Genomic DNA, 21,676 nt, shown 5'->3' with positions numbered 1-21,676 from the left:
TTATAATTTTAGGTTATGACACAATTCCCTTCTATGATTTTAACCCCAACCAAATTGCCTCGTCGACCATTTCCCACATATCACATCAATAAGCGCTAGCCTCATTTCAATGCTTTCTATCCCCAAAAAATACAAAAAGAACTACCAACGATCGATGTCTACCAATTTATTTAGATTACAATTATTTACTCTGTAATATTCACGTCGCTGGCAAGTACCAAAAAAGTATCCAGAGCAGTATTCGTGCAGGGCCGAGTTTCACAGAACACGAACTTCATCCATCACATCATGTCCTCCTTAGGTCAATCCGAATCATTGTCAACTCGTTTGTTATTGCAAATGATACGCGCGTAACTTGGATTGCACTTTTTACAGTCACTGTGCATCATTACTTTGTTCCTTTCATATGCCGTTTCTTGTTCGCACATTTACGTAGAGCCCGATTGTATACTCTGCATATTGTGCATTTTCAAGCGTGTGTGCGTGTGTGAGCGTGCGCCCGTGCGCGTGTACACGTCTGTGTCAGTGTGCTGTGTACCTACTGTGCCAAGCATCCAGCGCTTCAGCTTATCGTCAATGAAAAATGAACGTGCAGAACGTAACGAACCGCTCTTGTTTGTAAATGTTATCGCTAGATGAACGATCGTTGCACTTGATCTTTATCACGACAAGCGATCGAACTCTCTAAACTCTCATCTACGAACGTGTGCGTAAAATCGAGGATCAATCATCTCTTTAAGTTCACAGCATAGTAGCCACCATGCTCGCCGAGTAAGCTCGTACTTAAAACTGTCTTTTCAGTCGGTGAGCTTGCTCAGCGAGCAAGCTCGCTAGTGTGACAACCTCTGGGATCGATTATCTGTGGTGATTAAAAAAAATACAACTTCAAAAGCCAGCGATTCAATAGTAGTTTTTTAGAACTTTTTAAATTAACGCTTTACGAATAGAGACTTAAAATCATATTTTTTGTAGCTGAACCAATAACATCGAAATTTTGGCAAAAGTTTATTTTGAGATGGTCATACGTTACACGGTGGTCGTAAATTTATTGTTTCATTCTGTATCGCTTACATTAGAATATTTTATGGCGAAAGGTGTGCAATGCCAGTTTTATCTGACGCCATTTAAGAGAAAATTTAAGGTATTGTACTGTGACGATATATTCTGGGAGTGAAGATAAAAAGGAACATTCGCTCTAAAACAGTGTCATTTAAAAGCTGTTTATCATTTTAGATGGCTGCAGTTGCTCGTAATAACTTAAGTATGCAATAGAGTTAAATTTTTTAGCAATGAATATAATGAATATAAATTATGAATATTGTAAGGTTTAATTGAGGAATAGTTCATTCTAGTTCATTAGTACAATTAAAATATATAACTATAAAATGAATCACAATATGTAAGTAATTAATATTGGTAAAAGGCCACCAGACCTTAACAACAATTTTAATCTTTTTCATTTGAGGTGTAAATATAATTGTGGTTATTTTCGATTTAAACATTTAAAATATAAAAATGACATATATAGAAATATTTTATTATGCACACCACGAATACAAGCTCAATTTAATGCTACTATTAGATAAATTCCCTAGTAAACAATAGATCGTTCATACTAAGGAAACAACTATTCGTTACCCATTTTATTTCTCACAGAATATATTGTCAAAATCAGAAACTTCATGTACATATATACGTTGTAATTTTTCTAACATTAAAAGAATATTCTCTATCGTAAAGTGTTTCCCTAGTGACCACTTCGTCCTACGCTTCGATCGCTGGTTACAGCTAAACTTGAACACAGAATTCCGAAAGTTCTCCATTGCATTACGTTCATTTGCTATAGAGAATGTGTTACCAAGGAAAGAGCAAGAAAAAAACATCATCCGTAAACACAATCTTCCTCAAACGCTGCTCTTTGCAAGGACCACCCGCGATTGCTTGGATACGTGGCATCTTCCGCTTCTTCCGCAACGACCGAGCTCATTTAGCTAGCCCAGCTCACTTAAGCATCAACAGCGATCGATACTATCGTAGAACGAACGTTTCGCCCATATTTTAGGGCTGCAAGTAATCACCGTTAATGTGATTCTCTATTAACCTAAACGGTTTCGATAATCTGAGAGAGAAATTACGAAATTCCCTAGAGTTTTCATGGCGATACCGCGATACCGATTTTCTGCACCGTTAACCATTCTTGCTCTGTTTTATACCCTTTGCCGCACACTTTCAGATAATAACGAAACCCTCGATATATCACGTCACTAACTTCATACAGACTCACTGACATCAGCACACACACGGAACGCTGTGAGTACCTGCCGAATTACATTTGGGTGTCTCTTCGTTCGACAGATTTTCGTTCGAGCGCAATTCGACTATGATCCGTTGGAGGATGAGCTGATACCTTGCGCGCAAGCTGGGATCGCATTCAAAACCGGCGACATCCTACAGATCATTAGCAAGGATGATCCCTATTGGTGGCAGGCTCAGAAGGACAACGCGGCCGGTTCCGCGGGATTGATACCTTCGCCCGAACTTCAGGAGCAACGTATAGCTTATATGGCGACGGAAAAGAACAAACAAGAACAAGGTAAAAAACTTGTACATAGCTGTTAGCGACGCCATCTTGCTTTGACTGACCTAGCTAGACTGAAGTTTGATTTTTGAGGGAATAGAGAAACGATATATCACGAGGGAGTTAGTAAAGTGTAGAGTTGTTGCTGTTTGAGGTTTCTGAATGATAAGTTATGTCTTTCAGAAAAGGTAGCCTTTTAATTCGTTATAATATACAGTGTTGGTGTATCAGTTGATTCTTATATTAGAGGTTAGAATAACGCTGGTGAAATGTTAGATTATGTTTTCTGGAGGATGTTGTTTCAAACAGGATTATTCTGGCACAGAAGTATAAAATTTCGAAAAAATTGCATATGAAATTTCCCGAGGGAAAGCTCATACTGGAATAATTCACTTTCGTGGTGTGATTATTCACCCGCTCCTTTAAGCCCAGTTCACGCTTACAGTAATTTCGTTACGTAACTTTAATGCACTCTTCTTGTTTTAATGTGAAAAAGTGAAACGAGATTTGCAGCTTAATTTTTTTTGGAGAAGATTTTTATTACTCACAGAATGGATTCCCAGATGTACTAGTATGTGCACCTGAAGCCACGCTTTCACAAGCGAATTTAAAAACGGAAGTATTTTTAAATATTTCGAATATATGGGAACGTAACGTTATAGTCATATTTATGCTTGTATAATTGCTGGAAATTCTTTTCTTCTGGTATTTAAAAATGAAATCTATAATAATAATGGTGCAAAATATATCAAAATTAGTCTCTTGTCAGCCCTAGTGACGAGAACAGTAAACTAGTCTATTTCAACAGAAAGTAGATTAATTATTAAAGCTTTCATCTTCCAGCAAAAATTCAATCTCTCGTGTCTTGATGTATATTAATTTCCTATCTATAAGTAGTAAATGTTACTAGTAAAGTCAATGCAAATTTTTATTACCATTGCCAATATTGAATTGTAAAATATCTAAACAAACTCTGAACTATTTCTCACTGTGGAGGAATACAAATCCCTCCAGTACGTTGCTGGTTGCTGTACTGTAACATTGCATTCTACTTAATATAATAATAATAATATATCACTGAATAAACATCAAAATCGTGGAAAGTGTACAGCTTAGTTTTACCAACGCATGTCCTGTGATTCAAATTCAGTGCTCAGTACATAGTGACGCAAGTCGAAGCTGCAGTACGCAGTAAAATAGGAAACTCCTTTCACCACGTGTTACAGTTTCTACCTACGTACTGTATAGCGTTTCCAACAAAAATTTACACAAATATAATTAATAATATTTGTAACTAAAAAATGGGATAGATGAAGTATGACATCCTTTGGTGTTCAATCACTTGGCTCTGAAAGCATCGTAATCATGTTAATAAAAATTAATATAACAAATTTTCTTTATGAGATCATGTTAAAAGTATGTGGTAGCAAAACATCGAACGAGTTCAGGATAATTGTAGGTTCCAGCAGATCGCATTTAATCTGATGTGTAAAGTCGAGTGACTTCCGTTTCCGCGTTTTTACCATCGACCCATTATCAAGCCTGTCACGTTTGGTTATTCGATCGATCTCCACTACTCTCGCTACTGCCATGAAACGAATGTGCTGGTGAATATGTCATGTATGTGTTATTAGTCGTACGCAGGTTTTTTCAATGGAGCATGTAATATCGTTCGATGTCAGTCATTATATCATGATGTACGAGGTCCGTTCAGTTTCCCCGAAAGGGACGAGTAATTCCGAAATTGGAATTTTCTATCATTCCTGTTATTCATGATAAACATGAATAACGAAATTGCGATTGATCTAATGAGCAGGGATTCAAAATCGGCGTAGCCGTAATTAGCCCAAATACGAATGTTTTATTCATTTCTCCTCTAACTATTTGAATTTCATATTAATCCTTTGTTACTGGTACTATCTTCTTATTTGAATATGAATTATTTCTCAGAATGTAAAATAATTTCAGAATAAATATTCCAGTTTTCTCTTTGTTTTAAATACTGTTACAAAATGAGCTACAACTTTAACGAACTGAAAATGAATTTTGGATATTTAATAGCTAATGCATAATTTTCTGCTTGTAAAGGTTACAAGTGCTGGTCTTTAGTTACGCAGAATATTGACGTTTCTCATTTATGTAAATGTAATTAATTGTGCTAGTACAGTACAGTATTTTTGATTATGTTTAATGGTAACTGCTTTTCTAGGTTAAAATAACTTAACCTTAACTTTGTCTTTTCTTTATTACCAAATGATACAAGTATGATAATAATTGTTTAGAGTTTCAATTTGAAACAGTGGTTTATTTAAATGTACATGAACATAATACATGTTTTTAGCATTAAATAATATTTTTATTCAAAATTGTTACTCCATGTTGACATAGAAAGTACAACTTCACAGGGAAATATAGGTAGATCTTGGAATGTAGTATAAAATAGAGCAGGTAGCATCTTAGGGCAAACTTTTTTAAATTTATTAATAGTTTCATAAAAATATTAAATAAATTTTGTATGGAATTAACTATGTTTATTACACTTTAATTATCTATGCTTTAGTGCAGAAAGATAATTATTATTAAAGCAAAGAAAATGGCCTCAAATTAATAGTCTACAGCAGGCCTGTTCAGATTGCTCCTGCCGCGAAGAACAGTCTTCGATGGCTGCGGACAATGACTGCAGCAACCGCGGCCGAGCAGCCGTGAAAGAGTGGGAGTCATGACATATTGTATGAATAATGTATAAAAACAAGACGTGATATGTGTGAAAACAAGAGCAGACACTCCGCTAGTCGTACAAACAACTAGTTGGACAGGCTTAGTCTACTATTAGTTAATATTTACTACTGTAGACAAAATTTGTTTGAAGTGTTCAAAATACGGAAAGCGTTTCGGATAATAAATTTAACAGGAACATCCTCTAGATCAGGCATGCTCAACAGATGCAAGCCCAAAATTGGGAGCTAGCGTGTGCCGCCTATTAAATCCCCACTTTTCGGTAAACACTCCTGCTGGATTATTCCTAATAACCAAATGCTGGATGATCATATTGCAGTAGCTGTTTGTACATTAAGTTCACAAATGTTCTAGACTCTACTATTCTAGATGCTCCCCCACTCCGCCGTTGAAGTCATTTGACCTTCAACGCGTTAGCAGGCGCCCGCTCCCGCTATTTGGTCAGTTGAGCATACCTGCTTCAGATGATGCACACGATTATTCAGTATCACATGAATACAATGAATGACAATTAAGAAGACTTCCAGCATATGTTAATAAAGTAAAGATATTTTGAGAATACTATTAAAATAAGATAGAGGGGGCTCGGTTCGTTGGTATCTGTCCATAAAAAGTAAAAACACGGGACAATAACTGGAGGATAAATGATTAGCTACAGTGATACACCTACTGTTCTGTGTTGTGCGGGGCTAGATGCTGACGGAGAAGGAGGATGTTCTTCTCACGCCGACGGCTGCGACGGTTCGACAGGTATGACTCTGCCTTCAGGTAGACAGTGCGTAGAGTCACGTAGAACCGTGTAGTCCGCATGATAATACATACAAGGTACTCCGTGCTTCCAATGCACGCCTTAATTTACAGACAGGAGTTCGAAGGAACGCTTTACCGTAGAAACTATCACAGGAACGACTTGGTGCCATTGTCGAGAAAAGAGAATAAAAAAAAAAGTGAAGAAAAAAGAGGCTTACCCCTACAAACGGGATCGATAGTGTCGCCCAACGACCTCAGTTCAAATCTGATCGTAAATCAATGAAGCGAAAAAAATTCTCCACACTCGTTAATGTCATTGAATGCACTTCATCGTCATGACATGGCTAAACTTGGCATAAGACGTTTCAGGTGTATCTCGTTGAACATACAGCGTGTATATTTTAGCTTTCTTTTACACAACACACTGCTGGGGATGGGAAATGTGGAGGATGAAATTGTGATTGAACTAGAGTTAGCTTTATTGGCGTCGGTGTACATACTTTGGTAGTACACTATTGTCTTCGACGGAGATCAGGTGGACACCTTCGAAGGAGATCGTCGTTACCCCCACCACTTTCTTTCTAGTTTGTCGCGCTAAGGTAAAAGAGGGCGCAACAAGCGAGAGAGCTTTGACAGTAAAACAGGAATACCAGGCGAGCAGAACATTCTGACGCTACTAGTAACATAGATAGGGGAATAGGAGTAGGAGTGGGAGAACGAAGCTGTCCAATCATCGCGTGCGTATTGTGGGCCCCACTTGATCGGATGGCAGCATTCTCCCACTCCTATTTTTGTCCACGGGATTCTACATCATTCCACCACACCTACTCCTATTCTTATTCCCCTGCTTATGTTACGAGTAATATCAGAAAACTTTTTTCGCCTGGCATGCTGAGTGAAGAGCCATAAGTTTCGATGAACCTCAGACGTTGATCACATCAGGCGCTATAAGATAATAGAGTGCATCGAATAAAATTGCTGACCTTCAACGAAGACCGCGATCTCCATCAGAGACAATACTGTACTGCGGTTAGAATAATATCGTCTGGCTGATCAAAGACACTTTGAGCACGATAGCACGCGAACAGCTTTCACATTATGCGAGCTTAGACATGTTCAAGAAGTCTGCAAGTTTGCGCAGAAAGAAAGGGATGAATGACTACTATCATTTAGTTAAATAGTATAGCATAGTTCTTAGGGATTTAATTGACTTTACTCTTCGCACATTTTTTCTTTTAATTATAAATAAAGGAATTTGAAAAGTAATCCGAATAAAGCTAACTCACAAGATAGTGTACTCGAAAACCACTGAAATATTATCTTGGAAATATTACTCATATAATACAATTGGTTGTCTCCGACCATTTCTGATTTAACGTTCATTATACAGAACGTTTCACTAACTTACACTGATGAGTTATGAATATTTAACGAGATTGTCCTCTCATAAAAATCGAAATACAGGCACTAGAAAATAAAAGTTCATTTTTAATTCAAAATTAATTAAGAATCTTCCGAAAGTTCTAACAAATGTACATGAGAAGGTTAGTGAAACAGCCTGTATCTGTATTACAAATGATACACAGAGCTCGCTTCTACCATTACCAGTTTTGGAAAAAACTGAACAATTATCTCAGGATGTAACATTTTGAGCTTTAAAAAGCAAGTAATACATTCAGTCAACATCCTTACTAGGTGATTCAGAATTACAGATCAATCGAGTGAGTTGTGGTAGGGACCTGGTAGAGATTGAACCAAGCAACGCTTTTGTTCAATAGACATATGTTTGTGTGTATGAAAAATAAGGCAGAAATATAAGCTAACCTCTTACCTGATTGACCTGTACTTCTGAATAACCCTGTAGAACATGATATTATGTAGCGTAATGAGAACATTATCTGTCGTGGGTTTGAATGAATTAGTAAAGTCTATTTCATTCACACTGTGCTATCCAGGAGAAGTTACTCTACGTAATACACAACATGTTTCTACACGGCGTGCTTCGATGCATGCTTTAGCTTCGTTTCATGCACTTACGCTTATTTCACACGATTCCACTTGTACGCACATTGTCGCAGCATCATTGTGATGAGATCATGAGCAACAAATTGTTTTTCATCTCAAATGTTAGAACCAATTGACAAAAGAAAATAATATTTATAAGTTGGAGGTTTCTTTACCTGAATGACAATAATAATTATTGTTAATTAAAATCTGGAAATGCAACGAAAAATATTATTTACTTTCACTTTTAATAAAACTGTAACCTCTTCAAAGGTCGTAAAATTTCAATTTTAAGAAGACTAAAATATAGTTGTACTATTCTTGAAAAAATTACAAATTTCACTTTCCAATTTTCATTCCATGTGTTACGTTGATTGAACATGTTTCCAATTTTCAAAATATTCGCGTCATTATTAAAATTAATCCAATACAGTAAAATAAATAGTCTAAGAGCAATGATTTAAAAAAACTTATTACACAGTTGTTCGAGTTCATTATGATAGTGCTCTGATCGTGACACCGATTTCAAGATCTGCGCATAAAAACTACCCAATCATGCTAGAGTTCACAAGTTTTAGCCAATCAAGGTCTTTGTGGGGAGCCCCTACTACACCGCTTATTTTCTCGCACAGCTGGGGAATCCCTCAACTCACACAGTTAGTACTAGCGCATGCGCGAGCTCAGAAAGTGGGAGTCGTTTCACCTCGATTGCTGCTCGCAAAAGGTCTTGGACGGCCAAAGCTCGTAAACTTTGGTACAGTTGTCTCTTCATCTTGTGACCTGCTGGAACACCCATCTCACAGTGGAACTCCCACTCCCTCCTTATGGTTATGGCTTCTATGTAAACTGGCTGAATGAATGAGATCTCTTTACCATTAGACAAGAGTACGCTTACACGGAAATTGACATTTTTTACGAAGTAGCTCTTTACTTCTCTTGCGCGTTCCAAGGTGCTAATTGTTCAGGCATTCGAGGAATATGTTGATTTAGCATATAGACCGCCTGAGTGTTTTAATTACAGCCCACCCACAGGTTACACATTAATCGAATTTAAAGGAACGTACGTTGTGGATGTCATAGCAATTGAAATCACATATTCTGTTTGACTTTTCATTTGTAAATGTTTGCGAGATCAATTTTGTCGTCGACAATCTATTTTTGTTCGTCTATTTCGAGACCATATACAGGATGTACATTAATATGTGGTAAATACTGTGAGAATAAATTTAGAGTAATTGTAATTATATTTCATGTTTCAGTCATAATACTTTGGAATTTAAAGACAAATCACGTTCTCATTAAAACAAATTGTTATTTCAGTTAGAATTTAATTTTATGAAATGTTTATGGTGGCAAACAAAAATAAAAATATGTAGAGAAAACCTGAAGGATCAAATACTTGGTTTTTAAATTTGACATAATTCAAAGAGAATGTAATTTATAACCAATGTAATTAATTTTCTTACGTCATTTCTGTTGTGTAGAACTTTGCAATATGCTCATATTATGAAACAACCTGTATATACGCGATTCCCTTTAGAGTCACTACATAAAAACTATTTCTATAAAGTAAATTTACAATGAAATAATACTAAGACTACAAATAATTAAAAATAAGCAACTAAAAATTTACATCTACATTTAATTATTAATCAGTTCCTAAAACAATAACAATATTTGTTCATCTGATATTAAATAATAATGATGATAAATTCGTATGCGTATCGAACTCTACAGGGAATTTATTTAAACAAAAAAGGATCAGAAACTGTTCTGTTGCAGGATACGTGAATTCAGGTCATTTTCTTCGTTTGCAATTAGTTCAGATTGTATAATTAATACAATTACTTACGTTTTCAGTGAATTGCTCAATATTCGGCCGGAAAAAGAAGCAATACAAGGATAAGTATCTCGCGAAACACAACGCAGTGTTTGACCAGCTGGATCTGGTCACCTACGAGGAAGTCGTTAAGCTTCCCCGTAAGTATCACACTTAAGAATTTTCTTAACATTACATTTAAGGCTAAATACAATAATAAATATGTTTTAATAGTATACAGGGTGTTCAAGTTGAAGCAGATCATCTACATATTTCCTCTACTTTTAATAACATGGAAATTGTTCATGATATAATTTTAATAATTTCGAAGAAGGAATATGTGTAGGATGATTTTTCTTACTTTTTCATATTTTCCTGTTATTCAAAACGTAGAAGATATTTACATGGCCTGTCTCTGCCTGGACACCCTTTATAGATTGCAAAGTAGATTACAGTTATATTTTAGAGTTACATTACATATATGTACTTGGTTCTAAAATAATTGACATTTATTGCAGAATCATTTTCAGGAAGAAATTTGATCAATAAATACATTTGTTTGCTTCTCAAGTTTTATAAATAAATTTTTCTTTTTTGAGTACTGGTCATTGATCTTCTCCGTATTTATTTCAATAGATGCTGCATTCCAACGGAAAACGCTAGTCTTATTGGGAGCTCATGGCGTTGGTCGTCGACATATAAAGGATACAATTATCGCGAAGCATCCTGACAAGTACGCCTACCCTGTTGCACGTATGTATAAAAACACTATCATGATTTATGCAAATATCAAAAATTAAAATTTAAGCTAAAAGTATTAAAATAAAAAATTAAGTTAAATATTAACTTTCTAATAGCTTCTCTTATGCTACAGTATATCTTAAAAAGGAACTCCAATTTAAATGAAAATTACTTGAAGCGAACTCTTTTTTATTTTACAGATACAACGAGGCCTCCACGAAACGATGAAGAAAACGGTCGGCATTATTATTTCGTATCGCTTGACGAAATGATGGCTGGCATAACCGCCAATGAATACCTTGAATATGGTAAGTAGAGAAGTCAATGTTCTAGAATAGTTTCATTCTCACAGTAGAAAATTATTTTCCTAATATAATTTACTTTGCAGGTACACACGAAGAAGCGATGTACGGAACGAAACTAGAAACAATTCGCAGAATTCTTCAAGAGGGAAAGGTACCCATATTGGACGTCGAGCCAGAAGCGTTAAAGGTGTTACGCACGGCAGAATTTGCGCCTTACGTCGTTTTCATCGCCGCTCCAGAATTTCAGAACATCCCCGACGTAAGTATTAAACATTGATCGCCAATTTTTTGAATATACACATTGGGACACAAACCCAGCGAAGGACAGCGTAGATTATATGTTTGCACTATGCTAATTTTTTTTTTATTTATTCGTACTCTCTTCGTTAACAACAACCTGCATTTCCTATGCTGCGTTGCTTGCGCCATCTGCATCTCAATGTTACGTTCGCCCTTAAACAATTGCTATAAGGTTAATTAGTTGCACCAGGGATCTTCAAAGGTACCAAGTACCTTTGAGGCGACCAAAAATACCTGGAATCGCTTGCGAGTGGTTTCAAGGCCGACTTTGGCAGCAGAGTGGGGAGTCGTCGAAATTACTTGAAGGCCATTCTTCAAGGGGTGGGGAGTCGGCACAGGCGAGTTCACTCGCGAGCGATTTCAGGCATAACCTGGCGTTTTCAACCACTTTTCCTGAGTGTCGATGCTCTAAGTCAGGGATGCCAGACAAACAGAACTTTTCGTCATCACTCCCCGCTCCTACTCCTATTATAGTGACATCAAAAAGTTCTGCTTGTCTGGCATTTCTACTCTAAAACAGGGTTGTCAAGAAATTCTTCATCGACACTGGCGATCCCCAATCCTAGTTTTTCAACGATTCTAATTTGTTCCTTCTTTACTCCTTACTACGTTACATATCTGGGATTTTCTATGTTGATGAAGAATTTCCTGGCAATCCTGCCCTAAGCAATTCTACGACACTCAATAGTTGAAAAACGCAACGTAGTCACCAGACATCGCCTGTCGACAGAACTGTTTAGTGTCATTTACTCTCTTGCTTGACCACACACTCTGAGTCCCTATCATAAATCGCTCTAAATGTGGAATAGCTGCGGCTTCTGCCTTCGAGACTCTTAGACTGTCGCTACTAATACACGAGATGGAGGCTAGGGGACTGCACAAGGATCTGGTCGGGTCCGCCTAACTCCATTTCTAACCATTATTTGTCTCGCTGTCGACACGATCAGGTCGATCTTTGTCACCTCTTTTGCCAATACCGACAATACGTGTGGCGGCAGATCGATGTGTAGAGCTCCTAAACTGGAGGGGGGATTTGTATGCCAATAAGATCTGGATTCCTTTGCCTAGCCTTCTTCTCGCGTGGATAGAGTACCTCCATATGGTTTTTTATGCATTTGAGGTATATTGAATATACTTTTCAGAGCAATGGATACCTGGAGATAATTGCGAAGGAATCCGAGTCCCTGAAGCAAGCGTACGGACACTTTTTCGATCTGACCATTGTGAACAACGACTCCGAAGAGACGATCGCACAACTGGAGGCAGCCATCGAGCGGGTTCAGACGACACCGCAGTGGGTACCGGTGTCCTGGGTCTACTGACAGCGAACCACACCAATCCGTACCATCACTAACGCAGACTGCAATGGCTCGTCGACCATGAGACAGTGATCGTCCGATCACAATTCACTGAACGACCGATCCAATTGCGATACAGTTTCACTGCGATCATGGTAAATGGTTAGAGCCCGCGGTGTTCGCAGAAGATCGCAGTCGCAGCCGACGCGGGACAGACAGGCATATTAATAAACACGTCGGACCAATCGAACGAATAAACGAATGATACAACTCGCCGTCGATCCTTCGATCGATCTACAGTACGATGTCGACATGAATGCGTCATTTTGACTGTGTGTTCATGAAGTTTTTCCATTGCTATTGAATTACTACTACTGTTATTACAATTGTCGCTGCTGCTACCGTTGCGTGAGGAGAACCAAAGAGACAAAGCTGTTGACGTGATCCCGAGGCGCAGAACACGACAATCAAAGAGCAGAGAACATGAATTTCAATTTTCAAGATAATCAGCGTCAAGTGTCAGAGACTGCAGTTTCGAAAGCACAAGGAACTTCACTCCAAGGATCCTCTAGTAGGTCATCTCTGTTTACGATGAATTCGATGAGCGATTACAGACGACGGATCAGCCTCGTTGTGATCATCGCTATCACACAGTTCTCTCTCTTTCTCTCTTCACATCGTTTTGCTTTGATCTTTCCTTTGTCTCTGCCCGTCTCTCACGCTATTTCTTTTGCATTTCTCGAGACATTCCTGGTGCCACTTTAGTGCGCATGCACGACTTTATTACGATGGAAACTACGCGAGTATTACCAAAGAGTATCGAAGGGTACAGTTTGTGAAGCATCGTACGTTGACAAGGATCAAAAAGGGAACGGTCGTTCGTGCTGTTCGTAAATGTTGACCGAGTGGACACGCTTGTACCGTTATTACGAGAAATCTGTCAATCGACTATCCGTAACCTATTATTGCCTCCTATCGTATTCTCTTGTAACTATTTACACGAAGTGAAATTTAGGGCAGCGCTGCTCGGCGGTCCAAAAGCCGCTATCCCACCGTAAATAGTCAATCCGTTGGTTCCAGTCGAAGGTGATCGGACCGTCGGCAGAACAGCTAGTCGTTTACTTGTAATTTTAAGCAGTAGAAGAATCTTCGCCGATTTCGTCTAGTACTTTTGACATTCGACGAGTGTTCATCCGCCGTCGCGTCAGACCCGCGGTGAACCTTCGTCCGTAAATGCGCAAGCGCTATTCTTCCTTATCGGTTCCCTTGTCCTTTCAATTCTGGCCTTTACTCTGGTTTCTGGACGTTTCGAAACTCTCCTATGCTGCGTTCGACTTTTCACGCCGGATCCACGATGTCCACGCGTCTTCGCGTCATGTTCCTTCCGTTTCTCGGCGTACCCCGTTTTGATTCGAGCGCTATCGAAGTACCGATCAACGACACTGCTTTCCAATCTCGATCGGCGCTCAAACGACCGCGGGTAGGTCTCTGTCAGGTGGACGTCTTGGACTCAGTGGCTGTTTTGTCAGACTCTTTTCGCGTGATTACGTTTACACACAACACACGTTTACACACGTCAACTGTAATGTTCACACTCGGTTCGCATTGCACCCTTGTACAAAAAAGCGCATAATTGAAATGACGAAGTATGAAAGCGCGGTTTACTATACGATATTTATAACACGTAAACTCAAGTAAAATAGATAGTGTACCAGCTATAATGAAGTAATACGAAACACCGTCTCGCATTAAATGAAAACAAAAAAAAAAGAAACAAAAGTCTAGAATACGTGCACACGGAGCATCCATACACGCTTACACCGCATACACGAACACGTAGACACATATACGCATACACTGAGGACATGCGCATGCAACTCGCGTGCAAAACAGACACTATACACATACAAGCAACGCGGATTCACGAAATACAAATTTAACGATTAGGTAATTAATTGCAAGCGATTAAATAAATTAATTATGTAACTAATTAATACTGATTAATACTAGAAGACTAATAGAGAAACAAAGATTTGCATATGCAGCCCGTAGAACGAAGGAGTGAATGCGTGTACGCATGGTGTGAATCTCCTGCAGTTCGCGATAAACGTTGGTGATCGACGCTCGCGCGGCTTTGTTCAGAACTTGTTCGAGTACAGCTCAACTAACTTGTAAAGATCTCGAAATATACGCACACACATATAATAAATACATGCAAACACGAGCGTGGACGGACGCGCGTGCCGCCCGCGCTTTAACTCTGTTCTTCCTAACCTAACACACGGTATTGTGTCATCGGGCGCGCGGTTATGCTTTATCGAACGCGACATCCCGATGGAGTTGTACAAACGTAAGGGGAGAAACGACGTATTACGGTATATTCTGTGGATAGTTCGTGCAGAACACCTGCATAATATCGACAACGTTCCGAACAGGCCCAAAATTCACACGAAGACAAGTCTGAGATCGTCAACAGGTAACATGGAGGAGACAAATGAGGATCGTCGCGTAGAAACTCGATGAAAGCTCGCATTCGGGTATGATCGTGTTGTATGAGTGAGAAACTACTTGAAACGCACGAAGAACGAATCTTCAGTGATTTTGTAATATTTCTTATAAGTTGTAGCTGCCATATCCAGTAACGTTAAGTACTAGGTGCGCTGAGTGATTATATGACGACGACTGTTACTGATAACGATTCCGATGGTGGTAGTAATGATGATGATTATGACAATGATCGTGATGATCCTACGTGCTTCTGCAAGTGTGTGTCCGCGACTTTGGATGAGTTACGCTAAGATGTTGAAAGATGACGGGTCTAAAGAAAACAATAACAATTCATTACAATTATGTAATTATAAATAAGAGGAAGAGACGAAGAGTATTATAATGCGTTGTTAATTGAATTAATAAAACTAGCCCAAAGTGTCGAAGGTAACGTTATTTCGTCATGCCTGGTATTCATTTTTTCCTAACACAATCAAGAACAAGAGATGAGAAGGGTATCACCCCACTGATATACTTTAGTACCTTTTCCCACTCCTCGTAAATGGAAAAGAAGGAATTCCTCTGGCAACATTAAATGGTGTCAGCACAGACTCAGAAGACACACAATCTAATCAAATAGAATAGTACTATTGAAATTACCTTTATTGTAGGTTTTATTCAAATTTACAAGTAAATACACTATATGTCTAATGAACTTAAATTATAAATTACTAAGTACGTAAATTAATCACATAATTTAATCACAAATTTGTCTATCTAAACATTTGCTCGAATTATATGTCTAAATTTCAAGGAATCCAGATGATGCAATAGTTTAATAGACTAGTATGATCATTTCTAATAATATCAGACTCATATGTAAACATTATAGTATTTGCATGCAATTTGGTATGTTTTATGGCATATTTTCTGTGACGCTTTTTTATAAGTGAAATTATACAATATTCTTGACAAATATTACTGTTGCCAAGAAAAAGAATTCATTAACAAAAGGATGATATTTAAGATAAACATCTAACACCCTATATCATTTATATTATGTTCTCTGAATTAAGAATAAGAACTGAATTCAAAAATGTCGATGCTTTTTCTTCAGTGGATGTTTACGTTCACTATAATTTCTGGTGGCCCACACAGATGGCGGAATGAGTCGATCCAACTCCGAGCCTTCTGTTTTGTTACATTGGCTCTGATCCATGGGAAACATGTACTCCAAATCGATATCATACCTTTTCAAAACATTAAACATAATATTAATATTTATATACACATTTTCTTAAACCTACCATCTATATATCTCTCACCTAGGTAACTTCTCGCGAAGATAAGAAATAACGTTAGTCCCAAGGCTCTGCTCTCTGCTCATAATGAAGCTGGACAAGTATCGAGGCGTTTTACTCTGTTCAGCACAGTGCATAAGTAATGCCCACGATTTGTAATCCGAGTCTAACACATAGGTATTGTACACCCCTTCATCTGCAAGACACAGACATTGTAAATTTCAAAATTTTGGAAATATGAAAATTGGTACATCTTTGTATAGAGGCGACTCGTTATATGCTCGGAGTTGGACTCAAATGGGGCGTATCTATCGAAGCTTTAGCTGCTCCTCTAAAGAAGCTATACTTTAGTAAGGCTCAGCTCACACAGAATTCTAACATCCAATATAAGAATTTTCTACACATTAATAAAATCTTTGCAGTGACTTATAGAGGCAACGTACATAGATTTCGTTTAATTCTAGAACTAGAATACATTACAAAGTTAGGATGATAAAATTAGTTCGCATTGGGAAGAGCATATAAAACCGCATAAAACTTATTTTAATTAAATATATAATATTTTGAATAAGTTGCATACATAATTGAAGTTCTCTGATTCTATAACTCTTTCAGTATTGCTATATGTCGGGACAAAATGTCTTCCAGTGACATCAAGGCCTAAAAGAGTTGGACTTAAGCCTTGCCCAGATTAGTCAAATTACTTGCAAGTAACTTGATTAATTACTTACAAGTAACTCGACTAATCTGAACAAGGCTTTACCGCAAACAATGCAGTCAAATATCGCGTTACCTTCATTCTTCTACTCCTTGACGTCATTGGAAGACATTTTGTCCCGGCATATGGCAATACTGTTCATGTGCAGTAACCTAATCCTTTTAATGCTTACACGGAAGCTCAGCGTGCACCCAGTGAGCAGGTAGCTCAGCCGAGGGGATCTTCCAGGTGATGTTACCAACTAGTTGTTCATTTAGTGGGTCGTCAGTGAAGCTGTAAGTGAAATTCATGGTAACTTCCGTGCTTTCGTCCGAGATCGAAAGTTCAGCTCGCATGCACCTGTACGCGAGCGCTTCTTCCGAGCTTGCATAATACTGGACAATGTACCACGATCCAAGGAACTGTAAGAAACACATGTTATTTATTGCAAAAAAGGTAGTTTTATGGGAAAACCAGATAACTGGTCTAACCTAACACACTTGTTCGCGCTGAAATGTTAATCGATGCACGCTCGGTGAAATCGACCAGTTGCACCGCGAAACGTGAATCAGGAACTCGCGTCAAGCGTGTTAATGAATTGGGAAATGACAGTGGTAGCAAATTTGTTATTCGTTACAGTCTCTGTTATATGTGTATGTTTACTATGACAGAAAGCACATGCAGTACGATCTCGACTAAAATTAATTATCGACTATTTATCCTCATTATAATAATTTAATGTAAAATCCGCATAATTGTTACCATAAATTCTCATTACGTGTTCATCATTATCGCCATCACGAAACGTGATTTTATCCAACACAAACAATCGGCCCCAGTTCAAAGGATTAAAATAATGATGAAGTGAAATTTTTTTTAATTAAAGTTGTTTCATTTTGCATGTGTAACACAAAATATAGCAAATTATTTCGACAAAGTAAAATTTAGAGCCAAGTAACTATTAACTAAAAGTTTGTTCTCTATCTCGAGACGTGGAGTGTGCTCCAAAATTCCTTCACCCTTTCTCTGATTCTCTGATAGTGTGTCAGTAGCTTTTGGGTTATCAATGGAACTAAACGCTTCGGTTCATTAACTATCTGAATGAAGTCTACCAAGGTTATCTTATTCTAAGAAAGGTCCTCTTATAGATAATGAAGAACTTTAAATGCATTGGATATGAATATAATTGTTATCTAGATATAATAGTAACAAATATTGACATTTAATATCATAATATATAGCAACACAACGTAACTGCTGTTAATAGATTTTGTTCTAAATCAAAAATACAAAGTATGTCTTCTAAGACTGATTACATACATATATTAAAAAAATTGTTAAATAAATGCCCCTTGAATAATAAATTAAGCAAACAGCAAAATAGATTTGAATAACGAAAGACAAAGGTGTTCGATCGTGGCAAGTAGTTTTACACGCAGGCAAGGTAAGTCTGAAATAGCCTTCCCTTAAACACGCATAAAGATCCAAAAATAAATGGCTTGAAGTCTTCTTTTAAAAGAAGGCCTTCAATACTTTATGCAATTCTTGTACGTCTTGCAGATATACTATGCAAAGTGTAACAATGTAAAGTTATGATAATTAATTACAAAAGTATTAAGAAAATATTTAAAAAGAAGTTCCCCTACATTAATTCATAATTTGAATGTATTTCGAAATAAAGAAAATTACTAGAAGCAGCAAATTAAATATTTCTTCGCATGGTTCTGTTTTTGTCCCTCGAAATTCGTCAGCCGATTTCAAAATTATTTCACGATAATTATTTCATCGCAATGACATTTTCATTGAATTAAACACGACAATGAAACGCCTGGAATCCCTATCTGCATTTATTTATATACACCACGCGTTTTTCATAGCGTCACGACTAAAATGATATGGAAGCTGCAAGAGGAAACGGGCAGATATCGAAGAGGAAATTGTAATTTCTGTTATCGCGTTCGTACACGGTCGAGAGTATTCGATAAACGCGTTTCAATTGCGTTATCCGCAATTATTATTACAGATTCAGCGTGCATACCGATCGGGAGATCCGTCCTGATCGTCTATTCGTGAAATCGGAATATTAACGAACGACACATAACTCCGTGTCGAGAGATTTTCCCCGAAACAGTTTGGGGGAAATTCGAGGACCGATTGATATGCTTATCACGAATAATCGCTGCGAGATTCTTCTAGGCCATTAAAGCTATTCAGCTAGAAGCTAGTGCTCAGAATCACGGGTTCTTTGAAATTTCTATTATTTAAGTGACATGGCTCGATTTATTCATTAACTGTGGTTGGATTTTGAAAACAAAATTGTGTGATATCTAACGTTCATTTTAAAATTATATTTTAAATTGTGGGAATATTATGCAGAATGTAAGAAAGTAGCAAATAAAACTGCTAAAAGGGAGTTAGAAAATAATACAGTGGAACATCTATTAGTGTGAAACATATTTTTATTTCTTCAATTAATATGAGATACTGTATCTAAAATTTCTATTGAAACATGGCTGCTTGAGTTAATGTTTTAAGTATATAATTTTGTTAAAAAATATCTTTTGTACTATAGAAGAGCTTTGTAGCGTCAGTATCTTTTTCTCTCTTCAGTTTGGCGTTTTACGTACATGAGTATTTATTATTACTAACAGTAAAGTGGATTAGTTATTTAGATTATATCGAGTATTGCCAAATTTTAACATATAACTTTGTTTTACTAACTCAATCATACAAATTCAACAAAAGCAGATTACACAAATGATACTCCAAAATAAATATGGTGTAAAGTAAATAATATTTCAAATAAGTAAGTAGATTTAATATAATTCACTTTTATCGCCTCAGTAGTTGCCAAAATTACTAGAAATGCTAAATACACCATTAAAAATCATTCCATTGTAAGAAAATAAAGACGTGCTCTGAAGAATAATAGTTCTACAAACAGTGACTCATGAATTTGTCTACAGATGGCTACCATGATCACTTATGTAGATCATGGGTTTCACTTTTTGATAGGCATCGAAATTCAAAGACACTCCACAATGATTAACTAAGGGAGCTGAAGATTAAGAAGATAAAGTAACCGTAAAGTTCACAATAATGTGAACGAGCCCATGACTCACTGAATCCTAAAACGTCCACAGACTCACTAACAGTCTTCTGCAGTCCAGGTTACAAAAAGACGGCGAAGACATACGAAAACACTCGCTCTAGGACAAATATAAGACATGGTAGTTCACAAGTGTCTGGAAGTTGAAGCGTAGAATAAAGGAAACAGATATCTCTAATATAATATAAGATATTATTAACATGATATCACGTAAATGACTCTTAATTTATATTTCAATTAGCTAAACATATTCACGAATTAACTTGAACAATCGAAATCTATCATGGTTCAGTTGATTCTAAATATCTCATTCTCAAATGCATCATAGAGAGAGAACTACTGAACCTATAATTTCTGATCTGCAAATATATCTCAGAAGAAAGCGGTAGTATAATTTTTACTACTTGTACTACTGTTACCGATTAATTTAAATAATGAAGCATTTGCCGTGGTCCCACTCGCAAAAGAAGCACATGAACATATAACGCAACCAAGATCACTAAGTCTACAGTTTTTAATTAAGAAAGACAATAATCCTGAAACAAGTGATCTCTCCATTGAGTCCACCGATTAGTCTACAGACTCCAGGTTCTATTATACTTCAGTCGACACTAGAACCACATAACTCGAATATACTACGCAACAAATACCATAAGATCCATAAATCTTGGTCCTCAAACATAATATTCCGGAAGAAGTGATGTTTCCCTCCATCAGAACCTGATTCTTTAGCTATCCAACCGAGTCCAGCGACTAGTCGACAGACTCCAGGTTTCACTATACATCAGTCGACACTATAAGCACATAACTCAGAATCGTAGTACCGCAGAGTCCATAAATCTCCGTTTCCAAACATAACATCGCGAGACAAGTGATTTTTCCTTTCACCATAACATAATCCTCCACTCACTCCAGTCGAATCCCTCTATTACTTCGTCTCATCACTTCGACCCAGGATCCACTGTATTCCCATTGACAGCAGAAGCACGTACCTCGGATATGTCGAAATTCCTAATGCCCTTCACTTTAGGGCACTTGGTCTTGTCCTCCCGCTTCTTCCAAGCGCCGCCAGTGTCCCTGATCAGGCAGGTAATCAACACCAGTGACACTATTATCAGCGAACAGAACGTCGAACATCTCCCGTACCGCATTCTCCTGGTCGCATTCAGGCTCTAGCCACTTGGCGCACGCGGAACTCTCGTAGCTGGGCTCTCCTCCGCTCGGTAAGTCCGCCTCGGTGACTAAAGGCCACGGAACCGGGCAGAATGAAGAGCGGACGCGCTCATGACTACTACTATCTCCACGACCGAAGAGGGGGTGGCCACTATCACGTTCCTCCCTTTGCATTCTTGCTGCTCTTTCGTTTTCAATCGGCAACTTGTTCTGCACGTCGCGCGTAGAATCCTCATAACTGGCGCCGCGGAACACCCGACGCAGATCCGTAGGCGTTGATCGTTGTCGCGGCTAAAGAAGGGCATCGATTGTTAGGAACGCTCAGCCTCCTGCCTTGCTCGCCTGCATTCGACTCGTATTCGCCCGATTTTTTCGCGC

The 21,676-nt window shown here is 37.8% G+C and overlaps 2 protein-coding genes across 13 annotated transcripts in view; one reads left to right on the top strand and one right to left on the bottom strand.

The window, feature by feature from the left end:
* Positions 1-12,561, top strand: part of Cask (peripheral plasma membrane protein CASK) — a 224,007-nt gene extending 211,446 nt beyond the window's left edge. For 9 of the 12 annotated variants that reach the window (XM_076382308.1, XM_076382304.1, XM_076382299.1 and 6 more), the window contains 7 exons: positions 2,356-2,593; positions 6,008-6,064; positions 9,929-10,048; positions 10,524-10,640; positions 10,829-10,936; positions 11,017-11,192; positions 12,376-12,561. In XM_076382308.1, coding sequence (XP_076238423.1) covers positions 2,356-2,593; positions 6,008-6,064; positions 9,929-10,048; positions 10,524-10,640; positions 10,829-10,936; positions 11,017-11,192; positions 12,376-12,555 — 996 coding nt within the window. In that variant the 3' untranslated portion in view covers positions 12,556-12,561. The remainder of the gene's footprint in view (positions 1-2,355; positions 2,594-6,007; positions 6,065-9,928; positions 10,049-10,523; positions 10,641-10,828; positions 10,937-11,016; positions 11,193-12,375) is intronic. The other 3 variants (XM_076382309.1, XM_076382307.1, XM_076382306.1) reach the window with 1 other exon arrangement.
* Positions 12,562-15,686: 3,125 nt separating this feature from the next.
* Positions 15,687-21,326, bottom strand: Karl (lipocalin/cytosolic fatty acid-binding protein Karl). The gene is made up of 4 exons (XM_076382263.1): positions 21,118-21,326; positions 17,210-17,438; positions 16,344-16,515; positions 15,687-16,268 (listed from the first exon to the last, which is right to left on the bottom strand). Exons 1-4 carry the CDS (start codon positions 21,274-21,276, stop codon positions 16,109-16,111), a joined length of 720 nt encoding a protein of 239 aa, XP_076238378.1. The 5' UTR covers positions 21,277-21,326; the 3' UTR covers positions 15,687-16,108.
* Between the last annotated feature and the right edge of the window lie 350 nt (positions 21,327-21,676).

Source organism: Calliopsis andreniformis, chromosome 7, assembly GCF_051401765.1.
Source record: "Calliopsis andreniformis isolate RMS-2024a chromosome 7, iyCalAndr_principal, whole genome shotgun sequence".
Classification (NCBI taxonomy): Eukaryota; Metazoa; Arthropoda; class Insecta; order Hymenoptera; family Andrenidae; genus Calliopsis; species Calliopsis andreniformis.
The sequence above is the reverse complement of the archived record's forward strand: the minus strand, read 5'-3'. Positions and strand labels throughout refer to the sequence as shown.